Source organism: Aythya fuligula, chromosome 4, assembly GCF_009819795.1.
Source record: "Aythya fuligula isolate bAytFul2 chromosome 4, bAytFul2.pri, whole genome shotgun sequence".
NCBI lineage: Eukaryota > Metazoa > Chordata > Aves > Anseriformes > Anatidae > Aythya > Aythya fuligula.
This window is the reverse complement of record NC_045562.1, coordinates 11,800,614-11,811,458: the sequence shown is the minus strand read 5'-3', so window position 1 is coordinate 11,811,458 and position 10,845 is coordinate 11,800,614. Positions and strand designations below refer to the sequence as shown.

General features: G+C 47.2%; 1 protein-coding gene across 2 annotated transcripts in view; it reads left to right on the top strand.

Annotated features, from left to right (window-relative positions):
- Nucleotides 1-3,042: 3,042 nt before the first annotated feature.
- HERC3 (HECT and RLD domain containing E3 ubiquitin protein ligase 3) overlaps nt 3,043-10,845 on the top strand; it is a 39,306-nt gene continuing 31,503 nt past the window's right edge. The window contains exons 1-2 of one of the 2 annotated variants that reach the window (XM_032186771.1): nt 3,043-3,064; nt 6,194-6,451. In XM_032186771.1, coding sequence (XP_032042662.1) covers nt 6,226-6,451 — 226 coding nt within the window. In that variant the 5' untranslated portion in view covers nt 3,043-3,064; nt 6,194-6,225. Of the gene's footprint in view, nt 3,065-3,646; nt 3,674-6,193; nt 6,452-10,845 lie in introns of those variants that run through there. The other variant, XM_032186772.1, reaches the window with a different exon arrangement.

Below are 10,845 nucleotides of genomic sequence, written 5' to 3'. Positions count from 1 at the left end.
GGTTAAATTTTCATACCTGTGGTTCTGTTTTTCCTCTGTTATGTGGCTGCCTATGCATGACAATGTATATCTGTTTTCTGTCCTCATTCATATACACAAGGCCTGCACCAGAGGAGTCAAAGGCTATATAGGTGTGTTTCAAACATGCATTGCATACACTGAACAAGTCGAAGTCTTGTACATTTGGTGCAGAATATGCTTTATATGAATGCAAAAAATCTAGAGCGAGAAGATGACAAATTTTCACCACCTCCTCTGCCTTGATTTTGTGTTGTGCATTACACGCACATTTTAGTGATGAATAAACTACTCCCAAGGTGCAGAAATGAATGTTACAACCTCTGTCGCTGGAAGGTTGTCCATTAAGACTTGGGGAACTATCCTGTTGCTGCCTGCCTGACTCACTGACGTGTTTGGTGGGCATGGGTACCATGACAGTGCTGCTAGTTTGAAGCATTTGATACAACTCCTTATCATGTATGATGCAACAACACATGGGAGATTAAATCCCAGAATAACTTCCAAGGCTATTTTGATTTATCTTTAAATAAGCCCTGCTTTTATTAAAAAAAAAAATAAAAATTTTAGAAAGACCTTTCAAAGAAGCCGAGTAGAGCACTGTCATATTTTGAAATGACTTCAAGCTCCAAGCTGTGTCTACATTTTTTCAAACAGTGCTTATTATAAAATATGCAAAGAAATATGATGTGAGTGAGCCTGATACCCAGCTATGAGTTTAGGAGGCTTTACACAGGTATCAAACGTATATTGAACCTGCAGCAGGATTTTTTTAGACTGCTCTTCTGATCCTGAACGTCACCTGTAGAGATGTGCCAGAGCCCTGTAGAGCAGCTGATGCAGTCAACATAGATCTGGGATGACTTGGACACCCAGGCAGCTTTTAAGCCATGAGAAGCAAAGTAGGTAGCCTTGGTGAAGAGTGTTAGGGATGCCTTCGTGCTGGATTTGCTGCAGAGCAGACACCATGCAGAAATGCCACTTCCACGGGGGCTAGCAATACCTCACCTTGGCTCGTGGCAGCCAGCATAGGCAGCTATCCCTGGCTAATCCTCTGAGCTCCTCTGAAAAAAAGTCTCTTTCCTGACACAGAAAGGGCTGAAGAGAAAAAATACAGAAGGGTTCATTGCTTCCAGAGCAACACAGAGACTAATGGCCACACAGAGGGATTTTTCCCCTCTCCAGCCAGTAGAGAGATGTAGATCCCCCCCCTTGTCTCTCTGATTCCACCTGAAAAACAACAGGTGAGGTAAGTTCATGGTGCAATCAAACCTGAGCCAGCGTGAAGAAATGAACCTTGGGAGTAGCCTCCAGAGGGAGCTGTGCTCAGTAAAGTGGGTGAAACCAATTTACTTTGGTGTTTTTACTATTTTACACGTTTATGAAAGACCAGCCTTGAAAGTTCTCTGTGAACTCTAAATGTAGACAATTAGCAACAGGTTTGAGCAACAGATTCCTGCCCCCCTTGGACAAATTACGGGCCTAATTTCCTCTTTTATATTATTATTATTATTATTATTGTTAATATTAATATTAATATTAACATTAATTTATTCGATGTCTTCCCCTCCTTGATTGCCCAGAGACAAACAGAGGAAAATGAGTGTAAAGGGACTTTTTACAGATATCTCCAAATGACAAAAGAAATAAAAACAAATGAAACAAACATTTTTTTCCTCTACGCTTACTTATTCTAGAAGCTACTTGTAACGCAGCAAGTAGAAGCCATTATGTCATAGGTACAATTGTACAATAGCAAGTAACTCTTTTCATGCTCAACATGCATGACCCATGCAAATACAGAAAGTGAATTTGTATCTGATAAGTGACAGTGCATGCTAAGTATACAAACACTGGCATTTTGTGTCTCATGCATCCTTGCAAAGATCTTTACATGGTTTGCTCAAATACGGACTGTCATTTTGAAAAATGAGAAAGAAGACCTACAGAGAGTGGAAGCAAGGACAGATAGCCTGGGAGGGATGCAGAGACACTGTCTGAGCAAGAGTTCCAGCCACGTGGCCCAGGCCCCAGGAGGCAAAGGCCAGGACTGGAAGAATGAAAAACTGCCTCTGTGGGAGAATACCAGGTTCAAGACCAGCCAAAGAACCTGAAGTTGCACAGGTCCATGGGATCTGATGAGGTGCATCTGCAGGTCCTGAGGGAACTGGCAGGTGTGGTTGCTAAGCCACTGTCCATCATTGTGAGAAGCGGTGGCGGTCCAGTGAATTTTGCAGTGGCTGCAAAAGGGGAAACATAACCCCCCTTTTTTAAAAAGGGAAAAAAGCAAGACCTGGGGAACTACAGGCCAGTCAGTCTCACATCTGTACTTGGCAAGATCATGGAGCAGATCCTCCTGGAAACTAGGCTAAGGCACATGTTAAATAAGGAGGTGAGTGGTGACAGCCAGCATGGCTTCACTGAGGGCAGTGAACAAACTTCCTGACAAACCTGGTGGCCTTCTACAATGGGGTTACAGCACTGGTGGGTAGGGGAAGAGCAACTGACACCATCTACCGGGACTTGCACAAAGCCTCTGACACTGTCCAACGTGATATCCTTGTCTGTAAGTTGGGGAGAGATGGATTTGATGGATTTGGTGGGTGAGGATTTGGCTGGGTGGTCGCACTCAAAGAGCTGCGGTTCAATGGCTCAGTGTCCAGGTGGAGATCAGTGATGAGTGGCGTTCCTCAGGGATCAGTTTTGGGACAGAGCACCTCTGTCGGTGACAGGGACAGCGGGCTCAAGCGCACCCTCAGCACATTTACTGCTGACACCAGTGTGGCTGACACACTGCAGGGAAGGGATGGGACCTGGACATCCTTCAGAGGAAGGCTTGGGCGAACCCCTCAGGCTTCACCAAGGCTCGAAGAGAGCCCAGAGAGGCCGTGCCAGCCCCACCGCCTGAGGCGCTGCGGGCCGGGCTGGCCGTGGCCCTGCCGCCCGCCCGCCGCCCCGCCCGCCATAGGCGGCCCCGCACCGCCCCTGCAAGGGGCCGGACTTCCGCGGGGCCGCGGCGGCAGCGGCGGGGCTGGGGCTGGGGCAGGTGAGCGGCCGGGGGGGGGGGACCCTCGGGGCCCGGCCCCAGCGGAGGGGAGGGCGGCCGGGCAGGGCTGGGGACCCCCGGGTTAGCTCGTCGGGGGTCGCAGCTCGGGGTCGGTGAGCAGCTGGGGGAGCAGCGCTGCGGGGCTGCTGGGGGAGGGAGCCGCCATCCGTGCCAGCTGGGGCTTATTATAGCCGGGCTTATTATAGCCGAGGTCTCCCCATGGCAGCGCTTCTCCTCGAAATGCAGCCGTGCCGCGTCCCCTCGGCTCTCGCTGTGCCGTGCACATCCTTCATCCAGCCGGGCTGAGCTGTTCCGGGAGCGGGGATGCCGGGAGCCTGCCCTCCGCCCTGCTTTTTGGGGGGGGTTGCGCACGGGGAGGCTGCAAGCGAGCGGCTTTGCTGCATTGCATCCCTTCGGGTCTATAAAACACGAATATAGAGCTGTGAAGGGCAGGAGAGGTGCAGGGGTTGGCTCTTAATCCGGTTTTAAATTGCCCTAACTGATGCATTTTAAAGACCTTTCCCTAAGGGCTTGTCCTATAAAAAAAAGCCGGATTTTTATCCGTAGCATGTATCTAGCTGAGCACTAGGAATAACGTTGAAAGCTCAGGTAAGTGAATATGAATTTTATCTATTTTTGCGTGTATACGTGCACGTCAACCTTATAGCCTCCTCGCCATCGAAGCCTTTTATATCCTCCTTTTAGTATAAGGAGGATGCACAGAAGGAGTTTGCAGTGTAGGATGGCTATTTTGTTCTGCCGCCGATGCCAGAGGAATAAATGCCTTGACCAGAATGGGAAACGAAGCGTGAATCTTTGTTCAAAGCTCCGTGTGTCGGGACACAGCTCCTGCTCCAACACCCCACGCATTAAGGCTCGCAGCCCCATTGCAAGCTGTGGTGGGGTGGCAGCACAGGGCACGACAGCACGCTAAAACAATGCTGGTTTTAGAGATGGTTATGCTTTCCAAATAAATCAGGTGAAAACACGGCGTGCCAGGCCATTGGGAAATAGCCAGCTGCGTCTGTGTGCTCTCGTGGAAAGGGGCTCTGTTGGTTTGCACTCTTTGAGTGGAAAGTGCTGCCTGGAATAATAGGGCTGCACATGGATTTATCAGCAAAACGTTCAGAGGGTGGGACTCCAGAGGACATATTTTTAGAACTAATCAAAAATCCATTTAAGGACAGATTTTTTAGAGTTTGTGGCATGCCTCGTTGTCTGCTCTAGCGATTGTTAGGTTTTAGGTGCTTCAGAAAATCTGACAGCCAGCATGAATGGGCTCTGAGCTTCTTTGAGGTGTCACCCGAGTAACTCATATGAATCACTGGGAGTCTGACCTCTTCCTACTTCAAGTTATGTCTTAACAGTGGGAAAAACATCGTTTGCTAATTGCACACACACCCCCCCGCCCAGCACTGAAACTGCTTGTGTAGAATATTAACACAAGGAAATTAATTTGAAGTATTTTTAGCCTTTTAAATGAAATTAGCATCTGGAAAGAAGACCGTGACCCATGGGGAGCAGACTGCCCAGAAACCTTTTTAGAAAGGTATCCTAAATTAATATTTAGCTCACGTTGTCCAATGTCCCTGCAGCTCAGGTTGTAGAGCGCTGAAGTCTTTTCAGCCCAGAGGCAACGTCTGCTGAGAGCAGCGAGGAAAGCGATCTGGGGATCTTCAGGGCTGCTCTCCTTGTGAAGCTGCTTATACCTTTGTAATCAGGGGATTCCCCAGGATGAGAGAAATGGTAGCCTCAGATTTTTTTTTTTTTTGCTGTTTCAGCTGTCAGGCTTGAAATGATTCTGTGCCTTAGTGTTGTCACCTGCAGGAAGTTGCTTGCGGTGTTTATTTTTATTTTTTTAGTTTTTAGGCAGAACATGAAGTTCCCTGTAAATATAGCAGTTGTGTCACTGGAAGCATAAGCACGTGCATGACTTCAGTGTCACTGCGTCCCACGGCACTCCTGTTCCTGGTGTAGGAAATGGTGTAACTGGCACAGAGGGTGTCTTCTGTGGGCCATCTGAGGGCAGCCAAGCACAGAGTATGTGCAGCAGGGGCTCTGCCAGCTGGACAGAGCCTTGTAAGCTCCTGCTGTTTAAACCGGGGGTGCCTTGCAGCTGGCCGGTGACAATTGTAAGTGGGGTGTGAGTGAAATGGGTTATGCTAAAAAGGAGCAGGGGCTCTTAGAGATAAATGGGATTCAGTGCGTACTTTAGGGCACCTGATAAGAGATCCTAGTGAACACTTTGTGGCAGGAAACTGCACCACTGATGGGCTACAGCTGGAAAATCCTCTCCTCTCTGAGGTGGAGGTGACCGCAGCAGGGGAGCCCAGCAGGAGATGAACACACGCTGCTCAGGACTTGGATTATGAAGGGCTTTACTGCTAATACCTAAGGCTTGAATTAGCACCGAGCTTTGGAAACCAACTGAGTTGCATGTGTTTCCTGTCTATGAATCTGATTTTTTTTATTTATTTTTTTTGAGGAGTTTTCTGGTGCTTTGAGGGTAGTCTCTGGCTTTTAGATCCTGTCCTGACATTGTAAGTGTTGCTGCGGCTGTAAGTTGCCTTAGTTTAAAACTTGGCATGGTAAATCGTAAGGCTTGATGTTGAGGATCTTTCATTTTCTGTTCTGCTCTTTCTTTTTTCTTCTCTTTACAGAGAAATAGGGCTTTAATCAGTTTCTGGTTCAAGCAGGGGAGTTCTCGGTGTCGTACTGGTATGGCATGTTTAACAAACAGCCCCAAAACACTGAGATTAGGAGGGACAAGGAAGCGCTACTACAATCTTTGAGGTGCTTGTTCTGGAACAAGGGCTGATTTCCCCCCCCCCAGCTCTTATGCAATAGAAAGCTGTTGCCATACCAAGTTCAGACTGCGCGATAAGTCAGTCCCTTTACATTGCTTTATTTTTTTCCTTCCCGTTGTACTGCATTAGCTGAAATCCCTGACTTTCACTGCGTTCAGCACCAGAGATAAGCCCTGAGCTCTGGCAGGTTGCAGCGACGGTGGAGTTTTACGTATCTGTTGCCGTCAGGGGCTGAGCTGTCAGCGTGCTGTTCTACTTCAACCTCTTTTTCTTGGAAAATTCTTGCTTCATCCACACTTCTCCCCTCGTTTTCTCTTCCCAGGAAGAATACATGACTTGCTGAAAAGAGAGAAAATGCTATGCTGGGGTTACTCGTCTTTTGGACAGCCTGGGATAGGTAGCAACCTCCAGGTCATCATTCCTGAACCGCAGGTGTACGGGTTCATCCATGACAGAAACGTCAAGGAGGTGGCGTGTGGAGGAAACCATTCTGTGTTCCTGCTGGAAGATGGGGAGGTGTACACCTGTGGCTTGAACACCAAAGGCCAGCTGGGGCATGAGAGCGAAGGAAGCAAGCCAGGTAAGTCTGCCTCTTCTGCAGCTTCGAACTCGCTGAGGCTGGGGGGCTGAGATGACCTGGAAGGTGCTCTGTGCTGGCTGCTGTGGAGCTGGAACAGCCAGCAGAGCTGAAGATCACGTCGTAACGGGGCGATGCTGAGTAGTATTTGCTGTCTCTGCAAAGCTATAGCTGGGCGGTATGGGTGGGGAGATGTTTCTGCCCGCTTTGTGTGGGAAGTGCATCAAGAAGCAGAGGTGAGTGCAGGTGGTCTCAGCACAGGTGTTTTATTTGGCTTTATGGTGCCTCGTGTAAAAAGGGAAGGGAGGGCCTTCTTGCTTTTGGCTGAGGGAGTTTATGAATTTTGTTTTCTGCTCTTGCAAATCTCTTGTCAACTTAGGCCTTGTCCCCTTTGTGGTTTCTTAAGCTAGAAGAAGGTCATTGTAGCTTTGTTTTCCCCAAACTCAAATAATATCAAGACATGCAGGGGACCAGCACCTTTTGAAGGCTGTAAAAAAAAATAAAAAATGCTTGAGGAGTTCAGAAGGGTCAGTGGTCTCTGTCCTGTTGCCTAGGTCTGTGCTCAGAGAGGAAGCAGCTCCCTTTTATCTCTCATGCTTTGGGGTGGAGGGGGGGGAGCTGGAGGAAGGGATATGGAGACATATGCTGCCATTATGTTAAAAGCTTCAGTTACTGTTTTTAAGAATATGTGATCATGCTGTTCAGTCAGAGACAGATACTGCCCAAGATGATGTCTGCTTATTAATAAAATTCCAGGAATCTGCAATACAACACACTCAGTGTTGATCTAACCTTTTTTTTTTTTTTTTTTCCCCTCGAAAAGCTTGCAGGTTTTACTAATGACTAAGGGGGAAAAGAGTTTTTATGTATGCAGTAAGTTTTTTTTTTTTTTTTTTTTTTTTGATTCTGGTCCCCTTAACTATGTATTCCAAACAATTAATTTGTTTTTCTTCTGCCTTCCGTTGACATAGACGATACTATTTCAATTTTGCTTCTCATTCTTGCTGCTTACAAAAACATCAAACAGGAACAGTTGTTTCAGTAATTCTTCTCGGAGGAGTCCTTTAGGGAGCACCTTTAGAAATGAAAGATGCTTTTGAATTTATTTTATATTGTGTTTATTATCACACTGGCTGAGCTTGTGGATGTAATGCAGAGATAGGATGGCAACCACTGAGCTGATTTTTGTGCCTCTCCACCGCAGGGAGCAGGGATTACTGAGGGAATATTTTATGCTGAATGAGGATGAGTTGATGGAGATTTTTTTACTGGAAGTGTCCTTTCCTGATGTTACTGCTTAGGAGAATTAATTCAGAGATCTTCCTGGTAAAGAGTTAAGAGTCCACTGTCCTGCAAAATCAGTCTGAGTTTGCTCAATTTCCTGAGCATCATCAGGTGTTACCATGCATTCAGTCTCCAGTGTATAGTGATAATTTTGAATTACAGTAGTTTAAGGAAACAAGAAGCTTATTTCTAACTGTACCTCTAAACTTCCTCTGTAGCCCTGTAATCTCGCTTAGATTTGGTTCTCTCCAGGTCTGTCCTGATGTCTTGCCTCCCTGTGATGGGAAGCATGTTTCATCTGAGTGTGCCTATGTGTGCTAGGCCCAGATACCCGAGGTAAAGGCTGTTGTGGAATTTGGGCTAAATTATGGAGGTGTGTGAGATACCCAGCTGTTTTTTAGACGTTTGTAAAGCCTTAGACACGTGTTTGAGATGTTGAACGTGTTTTATTACAGGGATTTCTTCTCTGCAGCTCATTCAGACTACTGCTAGTGGGGAATAAAAAAAAAATAATGTTGGGAGGGGGAGGGAGCTTTGGTAATTAACATCCCAAGGGAGCTACAAAAAAGTGTCTGGCACCAACGTTGCCTTGAACCTTCCCTCTGGTAGCAAACAGCAGGCAAGACCATGGCATTACAGATTTCCTGCCTGGATGCAGAAGTTCAGGGCGATATTGTCTCAGTTCATGTTGTAGAATCTCAGTGCTCATTGCTGCAGGGGCTGCAAATATCACGTCCAATCTCAAATATCATTACACAGAGTCTCACTACGTATAACCCCTGTCACTTGAATTTCTCTGAACACAGTGGCCTTGCTTTTCAAATGCAAATTTACTTCCTCTGAACTCTGGCGTGGAGCTAAAGTGGCCAGAAACACCGATGCCCACGGCGGTGTGCCTGTAAATCATAAACTGTGTAACAGCTGAGAATTCAGCTGTGTGACCCGTTTGTAAGGACAGCCTGGATGGATCGTCCTCTTGTAGCCTCTTCCCTGTTGGGGAGAAGCCAGCTGGGAGGCCCTGCTTGCTGGGAAGCAGGAGGAGAAGCGGCAGGGCTGGTGTTTGTTGGAGGCAGCCATGGGAGGTGAGCAAGTCACAGATGAGGAGGAGTGGCTGCTGCCTGGAATAGGTAAGGTCTAGAACCACGTACAGCGGTAGGAGAATGTGGCTTTGGGGAAGGGGGAAGCTAACCAGAAGGGTTGAGGTTGGAAGGGACCTCTGGAGGCAATCTTGGTGGGAAGAGGTGCAACCCCCATGCTCGAGCAGGACAACTGAGGGTAGGTAGCCCAGGGCCACGTCCAGGCAGCTTTTGAAGACCCGTGTTCACAAGGTCTCCCCAGTTCCTCTTCTGCAAAGTTGCTTTCCAGCTGGAAACAGCTGCTCCTGCAGCAGTTGTGTGGAGAAATGCTCACTCTCTTAACACCTGACCTGCCTTTTAAACAGCGGGTTGCCCGTGTAAACTCCTGATAAAGAAACAGAGCTATGAGCATCTGTACTTTCATCAGAATGCTCTTCAAATCTTGCAGCAGAGAAAGGGGAATTGTTCTGTGCATGTATACACTTCTGATCTTGCTTCTGCCCTATGAACTAACTAATTCTTGGTGGTTTGTCTGGCCTGTTATACAGAATAACCTCTGCTAAATGACTGAATTTCATGTCCTTGAACACCTTTACTGCAGAAGCACAATAAAATCTTTCACGTTCCTGAGGTTTGTGTTAATCTGTGTCCTACTTGAGTGTACACATGAATCGCTTGTACTTTAGCCCTGTGATGGTAGTATGTACTTGACAATTTTTTCCTTTAGACACATTTATATCCAAAAGATCAGTTTGTGTTCTGAAGGGGAAAAAAAAAAAAGTGAAGTGCATCCAGGGATGACAGTATGCTTTTGCTCTACATCCAGTAGCAAGCTGTGAGACCAGTTTCTCAGCCAACACCTTCCATTTTGCTTCTGAAGTACTGTTGCTAGAGCAAATGTTTTCAGGAAGAGCTTTCTCCAAAAGCTGTTTTATGAGTTGGGGTTGGGCTTGAGTGTATAAACTTTTTTTTACAAACCCAAAAGATGGGGTATTCAAGTTATATCAAACCTATGCCCTACTGAAAGCTGCTGAATCTGAGAATAAATAAAATCTCTTTTGTAAATGTTCAATGGGAGCGTGTTGATCCCTCCCTTTTCCTGTCACCTGCCTTCTGTGCAATAATATTTTCAAACAGGACTTGTGAAACTGATTGGGATGTCATTGAAAGCAAGGACAAATGTGTTGCAGTGCCCACACTGTACAGATGTGACTTCTCAGGAACATGGGGCTTTGTTCTGCTCCTTTGCAAATTGCTGCAGGATTGATTTGAAGAGGAACCAAGTCAGCAGGCCAAGTGCTTCTGGAAATTCTGGGCTTCTTAGTCAAAGCCTTCCTTCTAGAAGAGAATATGAAATGCTTCTGTGAAGGCTAAACGTTTCCTGTTTCTGTGCAGAACTGCTCTGATAACATGAAATGATGGCTAAATAGCACCTGTCCAGTTACAAAAAGTGGAGCAAACCCCTTAGGTCTTGCTCGCAGTGTGTATATGTTGCAATGCTCTCTGTGCTGGAGGGATTTGGAGGTGCTTCAGTTAGATCCCTCGGCTCAGATAGTCACAGGGTGCAAGGACACGACTACAGCAGTCACCTGTCTGCAGGACTGACCACAGGATGGCCGAGGTGGGAAGGGACCTCTGGAGATCAGCTGGTCCAACCCCCTGCCGAGCAGGGTCACCTAGAGCACATTGCACAGGATGGCATCCAGGCAGGGTTTGAATATCTCCAGCGAAGGAGACTCCACAACCTCTCTGGGAGGCCTGTCCCAGAGCTCTGTCACCTCACAGTTAAGAAGCGCCCCTCATATTCAGCCAGAACCTCCTGGGCTTCAGTTTGTGCCTGTCACTGGGCACCACTGAAGAGTCTGGCCCTGTCCTCTTAACTCCCTCCCTTCAGATATTTGTGTACATTGATCAGTTCCCCTCTCAGTCCTCTTTTCTCTGTGCTAAACAGACTGGGACACCCAGCAAACACTATCTCAGAGAAAGGCTCGGCAAGGAGGAGAGAGGTGGTGGCAGCAAAGCAGTGGGGCTGGCGTC